Here is a 26,079-nt window from a genome sequence, read left to right as displayed (position 1 = left end):
TGTTAGTAAACTATCACATAATCTGTAGGTCAAGCACTGAACATTGACTTTTCACTACTAGAGAATTCTGAACAATGAGCAAACAAAAGTTCCGGTATGTACAGTATCCATTTAAGGATAATAGAATAGGTTTAACAGAAAGTGTTCCAAATTTCACAAAATAGTGGATTGGTCTTCATGTTTAGAAGCTCAATCTGGTGCATGATGAGATAAATTTTCTGGTAACCGACCACTAGATTTCCAACCACAGAAGAACTTAGTAATATAATTAAGCCTTGTTTCCATATTTAAAGACACTAAGTTGCTGACCAAGGCAATTTATTATTAAGATAAAAACACTTAACCTGTTAAGTGTTTTTATCTTAATAATAAATTGCCTTGGTCAGCAACTTAGTGTTTTTAAGAACTTAGTGCTTCGTGGCATTACGATATCTATGAGTAACAATAGTTCTCTTTCAGAGTATTGTCACAGGACAGTCTCTCTACCACCAAAAGAATCTGTCCTTCCAAGACCAATTTTACTTGCTGCTCAAACAAATGTGGATCATGTGCAGTACATATTGAACAACACGCGAACAGAAACACTGCCACAAAAATTAATAACAGGAAATCCTACTTTTTGAACTTCTACTTAAGTAAGTTCATAAATTGATACTTGAGACAACCCTCAATGAACTCAGGATAACAATCTAGAGCTTCTTAGGAAACTACCTTAACACATAAAGATCAAATTATCAATTTTAAATGAAAATGTTATCACACAAATGTATCTGTCCTCCCAATCTGGTACAGGATCATAAACTGTTGCTACTGTTGAGAAAGTGAAGAATCTTACATCTTCAAGTCTGAACCAGTGAACATAAACTTAATCTCTCTTGGAATGCAAACTCAAAAATTGTTTTTCACCGAACTTTTATCACACTGGTACAAGTAACAAAGTTTTTCAATGCAATAACTGATGCAGTAGAGTAAAATATAATTGGTCTGTAATGACGGTAATGTTTGGTAAAGCAAATGCATAAAACTTGCAAACAAAATCAATAATAAAGACTCAAAAATTTGTGACCACATCTACTTTCTTAATCCCCTAAATTCTCTGTTATTTTGCACATACTACACCTCTCCTTTAAAACTATACAAATATGTACAGACAATTGCATGAAATAAAAAAAATCAGGAACTTCATTCATGTTCTAAAGAAATGTCAAAAAAAGTATACATAAAAACTTATGGTAGCAATGAACACATCACAGGAATGTACAATTATTGTAAAATTTGTATATTATGATACTTTAAATGTTTCTGTGAGCTCCTCATCTTCCTTTGAAAAACCTTTTTTTTAGGCACACTGTGGTGGTGAACTTCGATGTCACTTTTGTATTTTTTTATGAAAGATTTTATATTGATGATTACTTACACTAGACTTGACCCATAGACTTTCCTTAAAATTACTACAGTCAAACTGCCAATAACAGGAGCATTATAGAGAGCTTCTTTTCTTCTACTTTAAAAAAATGTCTTGAATATATAATTTGAACAAACTACTTGATGTATGTTATAGAATATAGGAACGAACTTTCATATAAATAAAAAATTGTACATTTATCTTAACAAATAATACACTACGTATGTAACATTCATGGTATGACTTCACATATAAAGTTTCCAAATCATCGAAATAAAGTTTTCTTCATTCTTGTCATGAGGTGGTGAAGTTGTTTGTTGTTTGGTCAGCATAACTAATTTTTTATGCTGGGAAACTACTTAATGTGCAAACACACATACAAGTTAATAAATAATGCACCGTGAGCAATTTTAAAATGTTAAAAGCAACAATGTAATACTAATGCCAACAGATAAAAGCAGAGTAATAAAAATTCGAAGTGACAATAAATAACAATATACAATTACTACCTCTTATATAACAGTGGTACACTATTAGTAGCAGAAACTTACTAGCAGACAGAAACAAATGCATACATAAGGTGTTGTTGAATTTTGGACAATTCCAAAAAATGAAAGATTTGAAGAACACGAGATACGATACCATAAGCAACTAAATGATTGTGTAAGCCCCAATAATTGTAATGGTATATGTTGTTACACAAATGTACCCATATCACAATTTAAAAAAATTCAAAATAAATTTGAAATGTTTTTTCTAGACATTGCACCTAATACCAATTAATTTGCATTCTAATATCAACTAGCTTCCTCAATTATCATCTGATTCCATTAACACTCATAATTAAATTAATACTACCCTATGTCAATTGGAAAACAAAGTAATCTGTTTGTAAACCATTTAGCTAGTACATCTTAGAGATACATTAAGAGTAATTCACAATCTGCTGCAATAAATTTACCACTAATGTGACAGTACAGCAACAGTATCTAGTAATTACTAGTAACCTGCTATTCTTTAAATAGGGTGTCGAAAAGCATGTTGACCATGGTAAATAAGGGGGGGGGGGTTGAGGAGGGAGAACAAATTCATTCAGTTACATTACTTGAAGCAGCATAACAAGAACAACGCTACATAACACAGTACCAAATGTACCACATAACAGCAGTAATCTGACAAAGCTTACGAAAAAGTCATATCACAGAAAGGACAGAGGTATACAAGATAAAAACAATGCAAACAATAATGAAATGTTATTAAAATTATTTACAGTCATTAGTCTTGCAATATGAATTTCAAAATAGTCACTGCACACTTTCATCAACACGTAGGTCCTTTTCTCATATGTATATATAAATGACTAGGTTCTTCTTCTCTTTTCATCTTGTGAACTTCTGGTCCGTTAGTACTACAACAGGTGCAGAATGGACTAGATTCTTGAGATCTAGTGATTCCACCATTTCACATATTGCATAGCACAACACTTGAGTTTTCACTTGTTAATACAATAAATTATGACAGCTTACTACAGCACCCACCTTCACCTATCACTGTAGTCCTACCGTTAATTGTGGGTGAATTACCTTCGTATCTAGGCAGTTCTTTACATCGGGCTTGCTACAAGAAAATAAGACAAAATGTAGTTGCCACCTACTGGTAGGTATAAATGCTCTTACTTTGTACAGTACAAAGATACACACTTCATAATATGGACATACAGATCTGAACATTTTGAACAGAACCTGCATAATAAATGGTAGTGTGGACGCAAACAATTTTGATTGGGCACTATGCCAAAAATAGACTATAGAAGAGAGGCAACCTACAAAGTCAGAAAAATGTGCAAAAGTGAGAATAATCACTGACAAAACATGATTTAAGCTCAATTTATTATAGTTTGACATGTTGAAACACTGCCTTTTCTTCAGATGGCAAATGCTGCTTAAACAAGTCTGCTATATTTGTGGAAAAGTTTTTAAAATTGTTTCTACAGCACATAGCAACTGATAGTTATGATCAGCATCCCACCTACGAACATGTTGGCATAGTACTCGATTAAAATTGCCTTTAGAATTGTTTCTGCCCCATCCTGTATATATATTCACATCCACTTTATGTATGTGTGTGTGTGTGTGTGTATATATATATATATGGATAACAGCAAGGAGGGCCAAAAGGGCTAAATAAAAATCAAAGAAGGAGAAAGGAAACACTCACTGGCCAGCGGAAAAATTCAAAATTTTCGCTAGCTTAGTAGCATCATCGGTGTGAGACGAAAGAGACGGAACCGTTATAAAATGTAAACTATGAGAAACAAATTCACTTGACTGAAAGTAACCAACAATTTTGAAGATCTCATGTATTCTTTTATGAGGCCCACTAGATGTTAATTTAGTCACTTTTCACATGGTTTGATTTAGATCTTAAGATTGAAGTTGTGGGCGTATGATCCAGCTCGACAACACAAAATGGATTTAACTGCAATTTTAATCATTAACGATGAAAAAAAAACATGAAATCTTCAAAACGTTGACAACTTTTAGTACAGCTCCAAACTGCAAGTATGTACTTTGAAAACTTTTTAAGAATACCCATATTGGGAACAATGAGTACATCTAGCTGTTATAACTAAATATAGAAATAATTTAGCAGTAAATGTTGAGCCAATATGTCAATATCAGTGGTGGCGATTGGGTTCCAAAACCGGGGTGTCAAAACTGGGGGGAGGGTGGTAAAGAGAGTATATTTTCCTTTGTACATAAGGTTAAGCATAGTGCGGGGACAAAAGTGGAGAAGAGTGGTGGGACAACTGCCCCCTCGCCCCTCCTAATTGCCGCCACTGGTCATTACGAACTGTACTATTGATTAATTGGTCCTGCTTTGTACTGCACAAAAAAAGATTTAACCAAAACAATACAGCTGAATGATAACGATAATAATAAAAGATGTTGAAAAACTTCGACAAGTAATTGTATTTCTATTTTCATTACTCTCCTGCCGCTTTTGGCTAATTGCAGTGATGAGGATAGATTAATCATTGTTAATACTGACCAAATTTTTGTTTTCGTATCAACAGAAAAGTTGTTTAAATGTAAGGAGTTATCCTTATCCTGGGGAACTCAATAAATTAGTCACGAACAGTTATGGGATAGCTGATATTATCAGTAGTTTCGAAAATACAGGGTGTCTACTAAATGTCTGTTTTTAAATTCCAGGTTTTTTCCAGGTCTATTTATATTATTTTCCAGGGCTATATTTTTTTAAACAAAGAAAAGTTGTCATTGTTAATAATTCCTACAAGAAGGCCAGTTGAGAAAAATTTGCAGTAACTAAGAAAAGCAAGCTGAGTTCTCACCTTTAACTGCCGTGTAATTCATATCACTTGGTATTAGTATATTTTTTACATTTCGTTTTCACTACAAAAGTTCTAAAAATTATTAATTTAAATTCTAAGCATATGTAACATAAAGGTAAAGTGCTCCCCTGTGCTTAGCACCATGCCATGAAGGTGTATAGGGGGTGTGGGGGTAATGCCCCACACTTTCTTGATCCGGTCGTGAGTGGGGGTGATGTGATCAGCATCACGCCCCTGACTGCCTTTAGCCCCCAGGGATTCCCCTAGGTACCCATGTCATTCGACGCTGGGAGGGTGCCGGGGCCGCTTTTAACGTTAGAAAAGTTATATGTTAATTTATATAATTACATGTTACTGCATATTCTTCTTGGATGGGGAATGGCCACTTACTTTATTTTTACAAAATTTACTCATACATACTTCATCATACCCAGGACTAAGCTTACACCGACTTTCTCAAAATTACAAATAAATCCCTTGAATCGCAGCATTCCCCCCAAAATTCAAGTGGACGCAGTGACAGACTCTGCTCAGGTATCCCCGTGGTCGCCATCCACGTACTCACAAAACATAAGCCCCTAAGTGAAGTGGACATATGTAGTGAAAATGGTAATTTTGAAATAAAATCCAGGTTTCTGGTTAAATTCCAGGCTTTTTCCAGGTTATCCAGGTACAAAAGTAGATTCCAGGCTAATTTCAGGTTTCCCAGGTCAGTAGACACCCTGAAATATATGTGTATGGCAGTACACTCAAGCCTGAGGACAGGTTAGATACTATACACCAGAAGAGCAACTGTCTCAAGTTATTTTTATGAACACAGAACTCCAGACAAAGATCTTGTTTTCAGTGAGGTGTGTTTGTACACAATTCAGCTGATAGATTCCCTCCAAGATACTAAAAAATTATAGATAAAAGCCAGTCTGGAGAAGATACTGCAGATTCAAAATGAGAAGTGAGTAACAACAGGTAGAGAAATAACTGCAATAAGACATTTTCATGGTGGGGTCTAAGAGAACTGACTGAAGAGCACAAAATGAATCAACAGAGAATGTCCTTGCAACATATGTCTCCAAAGACTCTGAAGGTCAGGTTTTGGTTTACTGATAAAATGGTGGGTGAAAATTATGACAACATATATCAAATGTCTTCAGGTTTATATCTCAGTATTTTGTCTACCGTATGAGACCAATTTACTGACTTTACCATTGATTTCAAATGGAATTCTTCCCTGCAGAAGAACCTGCATATTTTATATATTCATAGCAAAATCAAAATACAACACAGCTAAAGTAATCAAACCAGTAAAACGACTGATTACCTTGTGATCCCTTCAAAATGTTAATTAACACATTAAGTAATTTCTAAACACTTACCTCCATTAATTCTGCAGCAATTACCATAAACAGTCTTTCAACATTGTCTGCTTCCTTTGCTGATGTTTCAATAAAGTACATGTTATGTCTTTGCGCAAAATCCTCCCCTACGTGGTTTGGAATTTCTCTGTCTTCCCTATCTATTTTGTTTCCTGAAAGTTTAGACTTTGTTTCACATTCAGCACATCATCACAACTTACTTCCTATTGGATGTTTTTGTAAACCAGAAAGTCATAATATGCCAGTATTGGCAGATACCAAAATATTACTTTAACACTTTAAAACGCACTACAGTTGAACTCAATCTTATTTTTCAAATGTTACTTTATTTGGTTCGAACCCTGACTATAAAATCAAGGAACATAAAGTCAAGGTTCTACTGTACATTGGTTGAAAGTATGCTGTATGATACCAGGCCATATATTGCTGAAAAACTTCCCATTAAACGAACTGGTTCAAATGTAGTAACTGGGGAAAATGTTACTTATGTTGTAGTAATTTGTACCAAAATTTGAATGTGTAACTTAAGAAAATAGGGAACATAATGGAATGAAAGATGTGTCACAAAAGTAGGATGTTTAATAAACCAACAACACGATCAAATGCAATAAAAAAGAAGTAGACAGGGTTCCCACATGAACTCTAAATGCATTTTTCCTGAGTTTTCCAGAATCCTCTTTCTTTTCCAGAGTATTCTACACACAGTAAATTACTATTTTAAATGTATTTTATAATGACCCCACCATTTGCCCTCATGCTCACCTTTTATTATTATTATTAGAGATGTGACAAGATAAATCGGTACTCTATATAGGAATACCAGTGTATGAGTATTATCAGTAATATTGCTGGTAATTTTACTCATATGATATATTTAAAAACTGTCTATAATTGAATTCAATATTCCATCATTTTGTTATTTTTATAAACAAAATATGTAATTCATGTGGTCTTGTAAATACTTAAATTTGAATATAGTTTTCAAAGGAAAAACCAACTGTAGGTGAATGAACTGTTCATGCTCAAGGAATATTTGTCCTTTATATACTGGATCAGTGGAATACTGGTTATTGGTTTTAGTAAATTTAGTAAATTCTGTATCAGTAGTAGTTCATCGTTATCACTTTCTGATACCAATAACAAAAATAATTCAAGAATAAAATGACATCTTTGTATGTATAATTAAGGACAAAAGTAACAGGTTTTGTGGATGTTAAAAACCTTTTCAAACTGTTTTACAGTGCACATCGTACATAGAACAAATATTTTTTCACACCTTTTGCACACAGAAGTTTACAAATGAATCAGCAATGCAAAATAAACATGTATCTAAAGCCTATATCTTCAAACTAGCTTTTGTAAAACAAGTTACTGAAGTTTAAATATTAGTACTTATTAGTTGCAATTAACATTATAAGCAAGAGGAGTTAGATGGGTTTCCAGGATTCCCCAGAGTGCTTATTTTTTCAAATTCCCTGAGATAGCCAGGATTTCCAGGTGTGTGGGAACCAAGGTTTAAAAAGCCAAATAACAATTCAATGACCAATCTTCATTCAGTGAAAAGTCCCTTGGTAGAATTGGATTTCAAAGGGCTGTTGATTACAGAGTAGTTAATATAATGCCCAGTCAAATGAAAATGGGTCAACATGCATAGAAATCAAGGTGCACAACTGTCGCTGTATTTGTTTATCAGAATGGAGGCAAATAAAGAAGAGAAGACTGATGAGAGTGCTGGAGGATGATAAATTTATTGTCGCATGTCTTTTGTGTGCAGTGAACACTGCATGTCACATTCACATGTGCTGGATTGGCATAAGAGATTCCGAGATGGATGTGTGTCACTGCGAGATGATCCACACTCACGACTTCATTACTCCTGATGTTATTGTGTGGGTAGATGGTGTTATCCGGAAAAACCCATAGATCATAGAAGAACTTCGTGTTGAGATAAGCCATGGTTATATACACACCATTATCAAAGATCACCTGCAGTTCACAAAAATTGCACACAGCAGGTGCCATATAAACTGACAGAGTGACAAAATGTTAAGAGAACAACTGCATCTCTGAGCCATCTGAAGCAGTGCCGTGAGTAAGAGTAAGAGTTTCTGTACTGTATTAGTCACTGGGGACGAACGTGGTGCCACCATTTTTAGCTTGAGAGCTCAAATTGGACAATCGAACAGGGAAAACATATTGATTCATCCCACAAAGGAAGTCCAAAGCTGAACCCACAAGTTCTGGGAAAGTCATGACGACGTTCTCCTTTGAGAGGTAAGGGCCCGCTGCTCATCAACTTTCTTGAGCAGGGAGCCACAATCGATGCGAGGTGCTATGAATACACTTTGCACAAACTGAGGCACACCTCTAAATCAAAATGCTCTGGAATGCTATTGATGCTTCTATATGTAACGCCCATCAATCTGATGAGGAATATGCCTCAGGAATTTGGCTGGGAAACATTTCAACATCCTTCCTAGAGTCTAAAACTTTCCCCATGTGATTTTCATATTTTTGGTGACCTGAAGAGAGATATTCATGGACATTGGTTTTACTTGGATGAGGATGTACGCAACTGGGTAAGGTTGTGGATCCGTCAGCAGTCGACAAGATTCTACAAGAATGGAATTAACCATCTTGTCTCCCAGTGGGATAAACATGTCGACAGTTATAGAGATTACTTTTCAGGTAATACGTTTTCAATGAAACATTTTGCTTTACAGTTTATTTACAAACTGATTATATATATATATACGTATATCTGTACACAATGTTCATTATCAGATGACTCTGAGAGGAAAAACAAGATCCCCATGATGACCAAAGCACCCTAAGTAGTTTTTCATGGGTTTACATGAATTCTATTCAAGTAGTTTTACTACATGATAAATGAAGCTGTGGTGGTTCAGTTCATCTAACAGCCAGAACAAAGCTAGGGGTCACCATTCTCTAATCAATTAATATCTCTTGTATTCTAGGGGAAGGGGTAAAGATTGGTGTTTGTCACATCACATCTGCTGTAACCCAGAATGTGTAGGGCCTTGCCTCAAATCACCCTATACCTTCATGGCAGGATGCAGTGCACAAGGGAGAGAGAGAGAGAGAGAGGGACGGGGAGAGAATGAGAAAGAATACATGGACATTGCTACTTTCATCTAGTTTTCTATACTTGGGTTTGTGCCTATTTCACTTCAAATAGCTCCTCAATTGCTATGTAGATGCTGAGTCACCAGGGACTGATTATGGCTATGTGGGAATCTTTGTCTTAAAAAAAAAAAAAACTTTTTGTAAAAAAAAATATGTCAATTAATTTTGCCTTCATATTCATAATAAAAAAAAATAACAAATTTACAGAAATAAGTTGATACACTACAGACATGCTGGACTGATGAAATTGTCCATACTTTACGAATCAACTTGCAAGTCATCATCTGTTTCAAGGTGTGAAATGGGGCCTCCCCCATGGTGCAGTGGTAGCGTCGTTGCCTTGTAATCAATGGGTCCCGGGTTCAATACCCGGTGGAGGCACAAGTGGTTCGGATCCCACTTTAAACTGTAGGTCCAGTCCCTATTAGCCTTACTGTGCATAAAGTGGACTTAAAACAGCAACTCAAGGTGTGAAATGTGATTATACCCTGGATTACTATCGAGATATGTCTCACTCTGAACAGGAGACCTTAGAGTAGATCAGACATTTAATAAAGCAACCCTTATTGTTAAAATTTAGACCCATGCACAAGAAATGGAGAATTTACTCTGAATTATACTCACCAACTAAAACTCTCAACACTTTGGAACTAGCATATTCTTCAATTTCCCTTAGCCAATCAGGAAGGCAATCAAACGTTGGTTGGCAACTTATATCATATACAAGAATTAGGGCATGGGCCGATCTATAGTAGCTTTGGGTAATTGATCGGAAGCGCTCCTGACCAGCAGTGTCCCATATTTGAAGCTGTAAGGAAGAAATATATAGTCAATGAATGTTAACTACTGAAAATAACTGTTATTCATGAAATATACATACTCTGGCATATGAATCAAAATCGAAGAAAATAGGGAATATTCACCTGAAAAAATGAAACTCGACATATCACAGTCCGAATGAAAGATGGTAACAGAAGCTGTAGTGTTCCTGAATGAATACCACAAAAGATACGCAGGTGTTCCATGAGGTGGCACTGACATCAGGCATGGAGAAGCTAGGCAGCTTGACAAATAATGAGAATGTATTTGGATCAAAATAAAAATTTTCATCATATAAAACTACATTAATATTACTTAGGAGTAATATTAACAAGTGAAAATTATATTATAGAGGAAATAAAAAGTAGGCTTAATTCAGGAAATGCATGTTACTTCTCTCTTCATAAACTTTTGTCTTCTTGTTTAATATCTAAGAAACTAAAATTTAAAATATACAAAACAGTAATTTTGCCTGTAGTATTATATGGGTGTGAAACTTGGTCCCTTACATTGAAAGAGGAACATAAATTGAGAGTATTTGAAAATAAGATCCTTAGGGAAATATTTGGACCTAAAAGGGATGAGGAGACAGGTGAGTGGAGAAGGTTACATAATTTGTATTCATGTCCAGATATTATTAGAATAATTAAATCAAGAAGACTGCCATGTGGCACGAATGGGAGGAAAGAGGAGTTTACAGGATTCTTGTTGGGAAACCTGAAGGTAAAAGAACTGTAGGAAGGCCAAAATGAAGATGGAGGGACAACATTGAGATAGACCTAAAGGAAATCGGTAGGGATGGAAAAGAGTATATAGATCTTGCTCAAGATAGGGACAGATGGAAGGCCTGTGTTGCTGCAGCCAAGAACCTTCGGGTTTAAGAAGGCTAGAGAGTTAGTTAGTTAGTTTGAATTTCTCCTACCCTTCCATCGCTTTTCTGTATCTCTTGCTAATCATGACAATGAGGACGAATGGTTTATTTTGATATTCTGTTATCTAGAGTTGCTATTGCCACTTTTGGCTAATTGTGAGAATGAGGATGAATGATGATGAGCAGTGTGGGGAATGGAGAAGCGTCTATCCTAGTTTTTGTTTTGAGTCCACTTTATGCACAGATAAGCTAATCGAGACTGGATCCGAATCACTAGTGCCTCTGCCAGGTATAAAACCTGGGGCCCTTTGAATAACGTAGGTGAGCCAAAGGTGGCCCACTTCACGAAAATCATATTAGTATTTACCAAAGTTAACAAATGGCACTACATCAATGTACCCAGTCCCCCTCTGGTGCACTATGCAGAAAAATAACTGTCTCAGACTGCCAGCAGCCTTTTTATGTAAGATATTGTGTCAGGGATCGAACAGATTAGTTGTAGTCATTATTTTAAGGTAAGAAATGTGTGCATGTGCAAGTCCTTGAAATTAACAAATGTTAATATTTTATACATATCCTGAAAGCTTGTTTAATTATCTTTTTGATCACATAGTTCCGTTGTAATTTTTTTTGTCAAAGGAAGAATACCTATTTTTGTTGAAAAACGTAGTCCAGAGGCAAGTTTCTAAGGTGGCCCGCTCGCCTCTGGAATTTACACTTTTTTCACATTAAAATAAGTTTTATTATTAAAGACTATGTAATAATGTTAAATTTGCACAGACTTTCATGAATCACTAAATGTTATTAATATGTTGGGTTTATATGTTAAATACTTCAGTGATAAATTTTTTTGCGGAAGTGCTTCTTTTATTTATTTTGAAGACAATTAGTAGGGTGGAATTAGCAAAATTCTTGCTCCAACCCGGAATTAAATACTACAGAAAATATTTTTTCCAGGAATGTTCCCCAATGTTAGAACAACTCAAATCCAAAATACCAAGAAAAGGGTTTGGGAAATCATTCTACATACGAGGGTCTGTCAATAAGTATATGCACTTTTGATGTAATTTCTTTCGGTCATGTCAATGCCAATGGAGTGTGCATTTATCATTGATTGAGTGTATATCACTCCAAAGAGAAGTTGAAGAATTTCACTTTTGGGTAATCGTGAAGATGAGTGATATGATAAAATTGATGAAGAGAGACTCGCAAAGAACACCATGCAGGATTCAAACCTGGGACCACTGACAACACATGGGCTGTGCTAACCACTCTGCCATGGAGGTCTGTTATACATAGTTACTGTACATAATGCATGTCACCAATGAAAAGTTTGAGACTAACAATTTCTCTAATAAATTATAAAAAATGAATAATCATGAATACATATGTTTTCTTGAGCACAAGCAACATTTTCTACGAAAGTATAAGAACTGGACCACCTTGGGAACAGATGTAACGGTTTTGTAATTCTCTTTTTAAAAAAAGTTACAAGCAATTTTACAAAATATTAATATGGTACATGTTCTTAATTAGTTATAAGAGTTATTTCTTAAAATTTCATAAATTTATCTATCATTGGAGATTTGTAAATTGCCCTAGAAGCTTAAGTATCTTACAAGGTGACAAAACTTGCACTATGTTTTCAGGGAAGCACAACAGGAAACTTACGTAAAGCATCGCTCCACCTGTTGCTTATTTAGCTATACCAAAGAAGCATCCCCCAGCTTTCCGCAATGTTAGAACAAACATCTAACGAATTATGGGAATTATGATAATAAATAATGATCTATTTTCTAGTAAGTACAACTATCATAGTAGGAGCTTCTTTTGAATATCCATGTGTGGTTGTTTCAAGTTTTTTTTTATATATATATATGAAGAAGTAGCGCAAAAGTAGCTAGTAGCGCACATGAGTAGCGTAGCGAAGCTACTTTTAAAATGTAGAGTTCTCATCAGTGCTGAACCACAAGTATTCTCTTAAATTATTCCTCATACTCAAGTTTTCAGTTTTGCTCTCTTGATGCGTTCACTGGTTTCAATTACTTAAACTACGGCGATCGTTACTGTGAACGCTTTAGGGGTCAGATGGTAGAGCTAGGTTACGTTTATGGTCCCCATACAATCTCGCTGACAGGCTTCTGGTAGGGAGTGGAATGATTTCAAGGGATGTAGACGACGTACATCTTACCTCTCGGCCAAGCGGTTGAGTGTGGATGTCAGGCGACAGAGTGTGGATGTCAGGCGACAGAGCACGGAGTCCTGAGTTCGATTACCCACGGTGTTCTTGCCCGTGGCTTGACAACGAAGCACACGCTGGTCTTGAAGTATTGGCCCTAGAAAAGGTGCCGGGACGATGGTCTGACCGACGGCTACAAGTTGTACGCCATGGTACTGAAGATAGTTAACTCGCAAATGTTCTGCAGTTGCCTTAGGCGAAAGCTTCGTCTTGTTTTCCCGAGCCAGGCTGAGACCAGAAAGGTGTCAAGGTCTTCACCTGGTAGCTGGTATTCTTCTGGAGGTCCTTGAATTCTGAGACTTGACTGAGCCTCGAATTCTGGTGCTTAGATCTTTTAAGCTGCTGGCAAATACTTCCTAGCTGCTTCCGTATTTGCCAGCCGAAGACGGGCTTCAACCCGGTAGTATCGAAGAATGCCGTGTCTCCTGACGTCATGTGTTTCCAATATTTGTGGAATGTTACCTTGTGTTTGTAAATTGTCGCTTGACCGAGCACTGATGACTGGCAAGAGATTTTTTTTTTTTTTTACAGAGTCTCCCTTGAATCGTTCCACAATAGTTTCTGACTTTATGTTAACAACAATAATGTACGTGGTGCATACCAAAAGTACATGCCGTTTTGTTCTGAAGTCAACATTTCTTCTCTTTTCAGGGAAATAACTATGGCATCAGACTTCCATCCTTCGTCTTCAAGCAGTGTCAGTTTTGTGTGCTAGGTGGCAGTAGTTGAGTGACAGTGCCTGAAGGAGTAAGACATGTTTCTGATACTGCCTGGGGAAATGGACTTTCCACTTGAAGAGCAACGGGTAATTGTGAAATTCCATACCGCAGCTGGACAGGGGACACAATTTTTTGGACAGTATTGTGACAATGGATGAAACACAAATTCCATTATTCAATCCAGAAACAAAAAGGCAGTCGATGCAGTGGAAACACACGGATTCACCACCCCCGAAAAAATTTCTTCAGGTTGCATCAAATGACAAAGTGCTACACGCAATCTTCTGGGATTCCCAGGGAGTGATATTGTCTCATCCAGTTCCCAAAGGTCATACAATTACGGGCAAGTATTTTCGTAAACTTTTGGCTACAGAATTTTTGCCGAAATTGACTATGAAACGACCACAAATGACTAATGGCAATATCATTCTCCATATGGACAATTCATCACCACATCGTGCTAATGTTGTGACCTCATTCTTGGCTGACCACGTTATTGAACTTCTGACACATCCACCATACTCACCAGATTTAGCCCCGAGTGACTTCTGGTTGTTCCCAAACCTCAAGAATTCTCTTCGTGGACGCCATTTTGCCAATAGATCATCCCTGGGAAGTGCTGTTTTCCAGTATCTAAAACATACCTCCAAATATGACTATGCCACATGCTACACAAAATGGACTGAGCGATGGAAACTATGTATCAATAAAGAGGGAGAGTTTGTTGAAAAATAAACACAGGTTATTTCATTGTATTTCATTTTTCTTGAAAATTAGAACGAAACGGCACGTACTTTTGGTGTACACCTCATAAATCTTTCACCACAGGATTTCTCGCCTAGTAGAGAAACCTGCAGTAAAGTTGGCTACTCTCTGCTGGTTCTCAAGAGCTATCTTGCCAAATTAACTATTTCTGGACTTAAAGAGATCTTTCAGGATGGTCATGTAACATTTGGAGAAGTGTACAAAAATAATCGTACCAAGAGAACCAATTGCCGAAGAGATGAAATCATTCATTTTTTTTCGGAATGACAGGGCTTTTAACGAAGGTGAAATTTATACATTTGTACCACCCAATAATAAAAGTTAAAGGAAGAAGAAAATCAAAATTAAAAAATGGTATTTGGCACGCCCCTGTGTCCACCATAACAGACCAAAGTGAATTATAAAAATGTAGTATGTAGCAGTGATAGACCTATAACCATGCAAAAATGTGTTGAACATAGGCTGATATTTCTTGTGGAAAAAAATAATAACAATGCATAAGAGCAGTGTTACCACCAGCTTACAGAAACATTTCTGGAATTTTACTTGTAGCATCAGCCCTATGGATGTTGGATGGACCAAATTTGACGGGAAGCATGACAAAAGACCACTCTTTTAGGATATGTGATTGACGTCTATTCTCGAATGTCGAATAAAAAAAAAAAGGAAAATTGGGCATTTTCCCCTGGACCCCTAATTGCATGCTCACACACACACAGGGAGAAAAAGAAGAGAGAGAGAGAGAGAGAGAGAGAGAAAGAAAGGGGAGGGCAGGGACACTTTTATGACACTGAAATGGCAAAAAAAATTGAAAATACAAAAATATAACCGACATTTACACGATGCCAATAAAACATAAGTAAATTAAAGTTCAAAGTAGGGTTGCATTACACAAGGTTACATACCTTTATTCTTTCTCCATCAATTTCTACAGTTTTTATCATAAAATCTACTCCTATAGTTGCTCCCTGTCCTGGTGGGAAGAGGCCCTACAAGAAAGAAAGAAAATCATTTGCATTGGGGATGAATTACTATACATACATACAGATTGATACCTTAAATAATCATTTGTACAACTCTAACAAATTTTGCATGCAAAAAAAAACAACAGATTTGCCAGATTAATTGTTTTAATTTTGTATTACAACTATCGATTAAGTAGTGTTCTAGCCCTGTGTAGTATATTGACCATTCTCTCAGTTGACTGAACGTTTAATTCCAATAATTCTCAACAGAAGGTGTAGCCTTAATGTTATGTTATCCTAATAGTAGTGTAGGTTTTCAGGTATTCTTGTCTACCAGTCAATTCCCTGTCATCCCACACTATACGATGCATGTTTTTAGAAGCGATATAGAACGGAGCTACTGAGAGCGTGTCCTTGGCGACCAGCCAATGGCAGAAGTGCAACGTTGTACAGTTAGGAGACTGTGGCGTGCAAGTTAAACGCCGTGTTCTGTATTTTTTCTTGCGCGCAAGAAGTCTGCATAAAACTCGCCATATTAAGGTTAAGCATAAGATGGGGCAAGACATTTTGAACATGACCATCCAACTCCCATGAATTTCTGTCGCCTACAGCCGGAGTTTTCGTTTCTCGAAGAAACACGGGAAACAAAACATCTCCACCCCCCCCCCCCACACACAAAATGACCCTTTCGTTTTCCATCCGTGTTCAGTCTGTTCTCTTTTCTTTCGTTGCCACCGTGTTGATCCCGCCGAGTTGTGTATTGGTAAAGCTATGAGTGTCAAATTGGGCCGAATTTTCACAATGACCCTTCATTATTGTGGGCATTATTCACGAACATTGCGAGTCAGTTAAGTCAGTTTGAGTTCAGTGTTTTCGTAACAAGTGTGGTGCAAGATAATTATACTTGTACGCCACAAAGAACAGTTGTGAGAGGATTCAATACAGCCCTTATTGATTGATTGATTCGATTTATCTTACTTCGCTTTTCTGCCACTTTTGGCTGATCACAAAGATGAGGATGGGTGGTGATATGAAGAAATTGATGAAGGGACACTTACAAACACCTATACCAGGGACGGGATTCGAACCCGAGAACCCTGGCATCGTAGCATGCTGTGCAATACAGCATTTATGTTCGATAGTCGTGCAATAGTTTGTGTTCCGTGAGTGTTATTAAATAATGTCACGCCGGCCCCTATGGTGCAGTGCTTAGCATATTGCGCTACAACATCAGGGGTCCCAGGTTCAAATCCCAGCCTGGACATGGAAGTTATGAATGTGCATTCATCAATTTCATTATATCATAAATCATTCCCATCTTCGCAATTAGCCAAAAGTGACAGAAGAGCAGAGTAAAACAAATCAAATCAAATCAATAATGACACTCTCGAAACATAGTATCAGTAGTACAGGCACCGAGCGTAAAATATTACATTCACAAGATAGAAATCTTACTTCAATGAATTGGAGTCAGAAGTGCATGCTGAAACAGTGATTTCTCAGAGTGGAGAACTTTTGGCTAAAGCGTGTGGTGTATTTGTTTTTACTGTGTTGCGTATTGTAAAACAGGGTAAAGTATCTACCACAGAAATCGGTGAACCCCTATTCAAATCTCTTGCGAAAGATCCTAGGAAACAGAAACTAGTAATGATGATGACCTTGCAGTTCCTCTATAATAAATACCTTCAAACTTCTTTCAGGGTCAAGTTTCTCTTATATGCTGCAGTGATATGATATAATCCGGTGTAGAATTCTTCACTATATATTTCATTGTACTCAAATATCACGTGCACGCATTATATATAAAAAGTTGAATATGGGACGAATTCTCTGTGTTCCCCTCCCGCTAGCAGCTGGTTTGGCAACAGTGCAAGAGCGCTGGCTGCGTATTGGCTGAACTCATGTTCCTTCTAAAAGTGTACGCAGTATACAGCTGCTTTAACTCTGGGGGAAAATCAAGTGGGTTACCCTAATAAGATGGATGTGTCCAAAATGGAGAAGGAACACCATATACACAGTGGAGACGGTTTAATTTATATTTTGCTTATTAATTCTATTTTTGGTTACTTTGTTGTACTCATAGAAGTACTAGTAAGTTATTACTTTTATGTTGTATAAACATCTGAACTATTGTAAACTCAAAAAAAAAAAAAAAAAAAGCGTGATTTCACATATTTTTATGCAATTAGGTCTCTAATAATCAAAACTCTCCATGATGTTAAAAATGTTACTAATAAAGTCTATTGAATGGTAGAAATGATTACATTACTTTGGGATATTTAAAGCAAATATGTGTCACTGCTACTTGCTGTTACGTTAGTCAAGTTCCACAAAATTGTAAATTGTTAATGAGAGTTTATAATTTTGCCTTGAAATATATATGTAGAAAAATAAGCTTTATGTTATAAGTGTTTTAAAAAACACTCCCGTATAGTGTATTTTCAGCTAACTAGACTTAACATCACCATCATGGTGAGGGTCCAAGTTTGCTGATTAATTACAAATATCATCCTTTGTCTGTACTACAGTGGGTAGTAATAACCCCTGATAAAACTATGAGTGCCAGAGATAAGAACGAAAGGGCTATAGTGTCAATACTAGGAAACGGGAGTCGCTGGAAACTACTTTTTCTCTTTTGACAATATATGTACTACATTTGCAGTATTGTTTCATTTTAGAGAGACATGTTGTGACTGATGGAATAGGCATCATACATTAAATGATAATACAATGCTTGAAAGCTTCGTTACACTGAATTTAAAATTCTGTGTACCTTTATACAGTTGCCACAATGAAGACCCTAAAGATGTAGTTTGATGTACAATGACAAATGCCTTTGTGTGTACTATCATACTGAAGATTATTGTAAAGTTTTACTATTAATATACTTACTTGTGTAAAACGACGAACAAGGCATGTCTTCCCAACGCCAGCATTACCAACCAAAACAACTTTAAAGAGAAACTTGTAATCTTCCATTGGCTGCTTGGGTATTCTACCTGGAAAAGTTGGGGAAAAAACACTAACAAAACAGCTATTACCACATTATTACAAAAAACACAAAGCAATTGCTTTATTTCAGATAAGAGTATAGAACTAGTCTTCGAAACAAGAAACCATGATTTCAAAAAGAAATGTGTGAAAAAAATCACACTTTATCCACATGAGGCCATAAACATGAGAAATATAAAGGGAATTCACTTTCATGCACCAAAGTGGTTGAATCTAGGCAAACAAATTACAGCCATTAGGAGAATGGCATTCAATCAGAAATGTAACACAACCAGTTTAATTTAGGCTTGGTAAAATATCTAACAATAGGAAAGAAAGCAACTAAAAGAAAATAAAAATTTTATTTACTTTTAACAGTGGGAGTAGTTGCCCCCATCCATTTTTTTTCCTCAACTATGGTCTCTTAATGCTAAGCTTCCACCAGGGGAATGTAAACTGTCCTTGACACCCCCTCCGCCAGTTTTAGCACCCAATCACCACTACTGCTTATCACAAATGAATAAACTAGAAAAGCAACCATAAGAATGTAAGCTATGACATTTACATTAAAAACAATTCAGTGATGTGTGAACAAGATTCACGATTTGAAAAACTTAAAATGGACTTTACAATTAATTTTAATATATTGATTTTGACACAACTGTATGCCAAATCACCCTCCTTGGCATAAAGCGACACTGCTGACATGGGAAATGCCATCAGTGTATGCACCTTGTTCTGCAGATGCAGTTATTTCATGGTAAGAAATTTCGTATATCGGAAACACGTTAAAATCGGATATATTGTTTTGCATGGTTCGTAGTTACCAATTGTGTATTGGAGCTTAGTTCAAGGTGCCATTATGCTTTTTACACGAACTCAGATACAGAGTGATTTTTTTCATTCCTTTCTTCGCTTCCTTAACACACAATATGACTGCCACATCTTGACTCACGTTGTGTTATGCAGGGTTTCGAACCCTCTTCACCAAAAAATACCTACTATTGAGTTCGTCACAGGTGGAAATTGTACATTATGCACGGGTAGCTGGCAGATAGCCCCACGAACCATTATGCACGGTAGCTGACGGATAGCCCGACGAACACTTTCCGATAAGGTTAGGTTAGGTTTGGTTCGCTTAGGCAAGCATAGTGAAAAAAAGGGGGTTGGAAACACTGACAGGGGCTTATGTCATCAAACGTATGCAGCATGCAGTTCACTTAGCGAAAGCAATGGCAATTGTGCGTCGGCGAGATATTTCTCTTGAAAAATACTGATTTCCCAGTCAAATATATTCCACGATGAAAGAAAATACCTCGACGAACGTTGGAAAGCTTGCAGAAACTAATTTCTGTAAGTAGATTCTTCTGTCAAAATGAAGAAATGTGTTTCCGATATAAGGAACTGTTACAGAAATTTCTGTAAAAGAAACTAATGGCTGCTTGTAAACAAATAATCATGTAGAGTATATAGAAGGGAAAAGTGTTCTCCAGAACACTAAGACTCTGAAGTGTGTGTTAAGAGAGACAAAATTAGAAATTGAACCATGTAAAAAATGCCTCTGCACCATAATAAATTCAGAATTAAACCATAAGAACTTGGGCTCTATGGTTTTACAAAATGTTGTTTTATTCCTTCAAGCATGTGTAATTGAATAATAATAATGGAACTTGTAAAATGCTAATGATACAATTTTAAAAAAGGCCAAAGTTCCATTTGTTTTATTGAGATTTCATCATGCTACGAATGCAATTTTTACATCGTTTGATTTATTTAACACATACTGTAGAGTTTTAAGCAGGTCAGGGTTTGGTTCTCTTAGCATTAAAATAGAGGCCCTACATGCATTCTACTAAGGTTCCAATTTATTTCTACATTCATTCCCATAGTCTACGAAACTTAACTGTTGCTTGTCAATGGATTTGGTTTGGTTTGAGTTGGTGTTTTAAGTCCACTTTATACACAGGAAGGCTAATCCGGACTGGAATTACAGTTTAAAGTGGAATCCGAACCACTATGTGCCTCCAGCAGGTATCAAACCTGGGACCCCTTGATTACAAGGCGACGACGCTAGCTTGTCAATGGAGAACACCTTGTCCATGAGAAGTGTGCATGCGTGTGTAATTGTCAAGCTTGCAATTAATAACTTTTGTTTTTCAAAATAAATAACTTATTTTTCGAATCCAAACAGTGGTCATTACTTTAAGGAAGGTTCAAATTTCATGTGACAATGATTTCCAAAATTCTACGATAATTAGTCTTTCTGCTAGGAGAATTCGAAAAAATCTTAAAACAATCGGCACCGTTACCTAAAAAAAAATATTGTGTTTTTAAAAAGGAGTTCCGGACAGGCCAGGAAAGTAATCTTTATGCCCTTTGTAATTTTTTCAGAGTAAAATATAATTCAATGTTTCTGTTTGTATGCATGGTAATAGATAGGGGGATGAGCTCCTAAGAATAGAAAAAAAAAAAGATCAATGTTTTAAGTTAAGCTAATTTTGAGTTGTTATACTTGGACATGGCATTGTTAATTCTTTGGAGAATCGAATACTGTAAAATAATGAAATAATACTAATAAATTTTAATCGTGGCAAGCATAAAAGTACTGATTCTAACGAAGAAGGATTCTTGCTGAACTGAACATATTAATTAGCTCTTTCAAGTTTGCCTCACTTTTTGACTCTCTCCGTACTTGCACGTCTAGTTGGTTACACGGTGCAACACAGACTCATCTACTTCACTGATTTGGTGTCAATTTGCACCATTTGCACTATGTTCTGGAACGGTGTAATGTGTGGTGTATGGTCAAATGGTGGATGCTAACTAATCAAATGAACGTTTAAAGCAGCAGACAGGCATTCGTTGTATCTTCTGAACTTGAGCACTGCTTTTCGTCTACCAGCTTGATGCCGGATACACCTGCACTACACCTAGTGTCAAATAGTGCAACAAACTAGAAGGGGCTAATATTTTCAGTCCCGCAAGGATCCTTTTTCATTGGACTATTCTAATGTCAGACTTTTTCAATTTCCTACATGAAATGGAGTGAGTACCTAAGCGTGCCTAATTTGTTTCTAGAATGTTATGGAAGAGGAAAAATGTGGCAAACTTTGTGTAGCTGAAATTGCCATTATTTCTTACTTATGTAGGTAAAGAATCCAAGTCATCTATAGTTTTTAACTGTCATGTAATTTTACGCTTTTAATCCAGTTCTTTTTATCCAATCCTAGATTGCTTTTTAACATGAGGAAGTATTTTACGTGCTGATAACAGTTACATGAAACTTCGTATATAGGACTTTTTAACGATACTCACGTAAGTGTTTATATACAGGGTGACCTGTAATTAGATGTATTCCCTGAAAGGGGTTAAAGTAGAGGCAATTTCCAATAAATTTGAGCATATAATATCCCGTCCGAAAATTAGTAGTTTTCGAGATAATCGAATTTCTATTTTTTTTTAAATGACAATTTTCCACATAAAAATGGGAATTGAGAAAAAAACAACTCATTGTATGGCACATATTTCAGCGTTTTCTGATAGGTAACAAATAAGTGGTTCGTTGAAAAAAGTTTGTCCCAAATAATAATCATATGTAAGTAACGGGTGGGTCTAAACTTACAAGTGATGATAAAAAAATGTACTCTTAGTTTACTTGGCAACATATTAATAACAAAAATTGGTATGACACGAAGCGTACAAATTACTTAAATTAATTACTTGTGTCATCAGCTATCCAACAAGGTACAAATGTCGGTAACATTCACATTTGTGTACAAGAAATAATACTTCATTCATCTTCATGTGAATGGAATCAATGAACAATACAATTAAAGAACATTATACATCTTGCTCAAAGTGGCTACCTCCGTTATGAATGCAGGCCCTCAGGTTTTTACGGACATTTGTTCTCTTAACTCGTGATGTGATGGTGTCCTTGATGTGTTGACCAGCTGATAAGATCCTCTCCCTGAGCTCTTTTTGCGAGTTTACCGGTGTCTTGTAAACAAAGTCTTTCATGTGGCTCCAAATGTAGAAGTCGCAAAGCGCCAAATCGGGGGATCGAGCCAGCCAGGGAATTTGGCCGCCTCGGCCAATCCATTTCTTTGGGTAATTTTCATCCAGCCACTGTCGCATGCCCAGGCAGAAGTATGGATGGGTGTCATCAACAATAATTTGATTGAGCAATTTTCCCTGGCCTAAATCTTAAATGGCATCACTTATGAACTTTTTTGAGGAATGGGATGGCAATGTTGTTGGAGAATGTGCCTCTAGCTACAAGACGTGACATGATTTACCAGCATGATGGCTGCCCAGCTCGATCCCCCGATCGATTTGACGCCTTGCAACTTTTACATTTGGAGCCACATGAAAGACTTTGTTTACAAGACACCAGTAAACTCGCAACAAGAGCTCAGGGAGAGGATCTTATCAGCTGGTCAACACATCAAGGACACCATCACGAGTTAAGAGACCAAATGTCCGTAAAAACCTGTGGGCCTGCATCCGTAACAGAGGTGCATATAATGTTCTTTAATTGTATTGTTCATTGATTCCATTCACATGAAGATGAATGAAGTATTATTTCTTGTACATAAATGTGAATGTTAGCAACATTTGTATCTTGTTGGACAGGTGATGACACAAGGGAGTAATTTAAGTAGTTTGTACGCTTCGTGTCATACCATTTTTGTTAAAAATATGTTGCCATGTAAACTAAGAGTACATTTTTTTATAATCACTTGTAAGTTTAGACCCACCCGTTACTTACATGTGATTATTATTTGGGACAAACTTTTTTTCAACGAACCACTTATTTGTTACCTATCAGAAAACGCTGAAATATGTGCCATACAATGAGTTGTTTTTTTCTCAATTCCCATTTTTATGTGGAAAATTGTCATTTAAAAAAAAATAGAAAATCGATTATCTCGAAAACTACTAATTTTCGGACAGGGTATCATATGTTCAAATTTATTGCAAATTGGCTCTACTATAACCCCGTTCAGGGAATACATCTTATATATTATTTTAAATATAAATAGTGAGTAAACGCACAATCCCGATATGTGTAAAGAATCCATCTGAGATAAAAATGAATGGTCATATTTTGCAAGCATTGAGCTTACCTACAAACCAAAGAAACATATTATTTGCTATGAACTTTTGGTAAGCATGATGCTGGTCACCTAACACAACTCCTCATTCTGCATAGAAAGGGATAAGAGAGTAGCTTGCTTTTTATGACTTGCACGTATTTTACCATGATGAGATGGGCTTAAAATTACAGAAAACATTTTCCCTATACACACATAATGTTCATCTTGTGGTAATATTGATAAAAGAATGCTTGCATTTCCTGCACATCTACATGTTGTCCACAACATTTTCTCATGTTAGGCTTACCAAATAACATAATAATCATGGAAATGATGTATTTTTGATTGTTCATGTAGATTTATTTTATTTCATGATGTAACAATAGTTAGGTAGACCACCAGCATGTAAACAAATTCAAATGTGATGAGTAATGCATTACATATAAATTTCTGAAGTATATTCCTACTCTCTCGCCTACCTAAATCTGAAACTTTATGAAGTTTTGTATCAACTGCAATGTAATTGGAAAAGTTTAGTGTAGAATAGGAACTTTGATATGGATCTTTAAAGGATAAATTTGTAACATTCATTCTTTAATGTACTATGAAACAATACGGGTAGCTGCGAACTATGTACTGAAAATTTGACATACACATAATACCTGCCATTATAACCAGTTATATTATTCATTTTTAGATACTGTCCTAGTTGTAATAAATTTAAGCGGTAATCACACATGAACCGTGCAAATCCCTAGCGGGAAAGTGTTAGATTCAGGGTTAACATTGTTGTAAAAATTTCGGAAACGGATTAGTTCCATATTCACTTACCAACTTGCCGCTATTTATTTGTCAGGTTAGTCTACCATTGGAATTCGTCTGCTCTGGACCCTAACCAGGGAAGATAACAAAATCGTAAAAAATGTTACTGTCGAACGGGTCAATATATGGAACGGTTAAAGCACGCATTGACAATTAGCTGTTACACGCCAAATATAACAGTGTTAAAAAAAAGTTACTATAATGTTTTCTTTTCAAATTAATGCATGATATGCAATAGTATTACAGGTAATAATTTATTTCGTTGTGCTTACCCAAAGAAAGACATTGAATGAGTAAATTTCCAAATTTCACTAGTTTACTTTTCAAGAGTAGCATGAAACAAGACCACTAATACAATTTTGCTCATCACTACCTCTTCACCTTTTTCGACAAATTTGGATAGGGGAGTCAAAGGGATAGAAGAACAGGAGAGATGTGTGAAAGTTCTTAGTAGATGGCGCAATGGCGTGCTTTGTGTCGAGAATTCTGATTGGCCATCGAAAATCTTTTATATGTCTTTGGGTGGAAACAATCTTCAGTACAATGAAGCAACCTCACATCAGTAATAAGCAATTCTACTTGTCACATCAATAAGTATACCCAATGGCAAAGTCAGTAGTATGCGAATGGACATTTCCACTAAGACATGAAATACGTTTTAAATCCTTTCATTTTACATACGATGATACAAAAACGAGATGTGCAAAATATCTCGGCGATATTTGTTTTGGTTCTTAAGAAATACCCATTCAAACACTTGCAAAAATCAAGAGCAGACGGAGACGGGCTTGTAATAATCAGGACGAGAACGACAACAGCCATTTTCAGACGGCCTCTGGAAATGGAGACGAGATCGAGCCTCTCCCCTCTCGACGAATCCGAGACCCCTGGGGTATGCCCCTAAGGTTTAACATGCTGACAATGAGACAGCTTGGGGATGCTTTACGAAAATGTTGCTAGCTGGGGATTACCTTCCTCCAGCACCCCCCCCCCCCCCCATCACTTCGAGTAATCAGGATAACATTACGTTTTCGAGGACTCGTTGCGTCGAAACGAGATGTCAAACAAACAAAAAAAATATTAAGAAAACAAACTTGTTTGGATGCTCTCTATGATGACCAGTTACATATAAGGTAAAGTAAAGAGCTCCCCTGTGCTTTGCACCACGCCAGAAAGACGTATAGCGGGTGTGGAGTTAGGGATCCACACTTTCATGATTACGGCCCAAGGTGAGAGTGAAGTCATCAGCACTAGGCCCCTGGCTGCCCTTGACCCCCGGAGTTTCCTCCAGGTACCAACTTTATACGACGCTGGGTGGTCGTCGGAGCCACTTGAATAGGGTTACCAGACGTCCAGTTTTTCCCGGACATGTCCTACATTTTAGCCTTATGTCCGGCGACCGGGAGGAATTTGAAAAATATCATAAATGTCCTACATTTTGAGCGTTACATAATATGAAATTTGTTCAGTTGAACAAAGAAAATCATGTAAGTTATAAAATAAACTCCA

General features: G+C 36.5%; 1 protein-coding gene across 2 annotated transcripts; it reads right to left on the bottom strand.

The window, feature by feature from the left end:
• Positions 1 to 383: 383 nt before the first annotated feature.
• Positions 384 to 25,019, bottom strand: LOC145977876 (ras-related protein Rab-30-like). 2 transcript variants are annotated; one of them, XM_083110212.1, is made up of 7 exons: positions 24,843 to 25,019; positions 24,580 to 24,639; positions 18,551 to 18,657; positions 15,599 to 15,682; positions 9,905 to 10,088; positions 6,134 to 6,285; positions 384 to 3,022 (listed from the first exon to the last, which is right to left on the bottom strand). In XM_083110212.1, exons 3-7 carry the CDS (start codon positions 18,635 to 18,637, stop codon positions 2,918 to 2,920), a joined length of 612 nt encoding a protein of 203 aa, XP_082966338.1. In that variant the 5' UTR covers positions 18,638 to 18,657; positions 24,580 to 24,639; positions 24,843 to 25,019; the 3' UTR covers positions 384 to 2,917. The 2 variants fall into 2 exon arrangements, with proteins under 2 accessions (XP_082966338.1, XP_082966337.1); XM_083110211.1 differs by lacking the exon at positions 24,580 to 24,639.
• Between the last annotated feature and the right edge of the window lie 1,060 nt (positions 25,020 to 26,079).

Source organism: Lepisma saccharinum, chromosome 1 (genome assembly GCF_977018435.1).
Source record: "Lepisma saccharinum chromosome 1, izLepSacc3.1, whole genome shotgun sequence".
NCBI classification, from domain to species: Eukaryota; Metazoa; Arthropoda; class Insecta; order Zygentoma; family Lepismatidae; genus Lepisma; species Lepisma saccharinum.
Note: the sequence above shows the minus strand (reverse complement) of the source record. Positions and strands in the feature narration are given on the sequence as shown.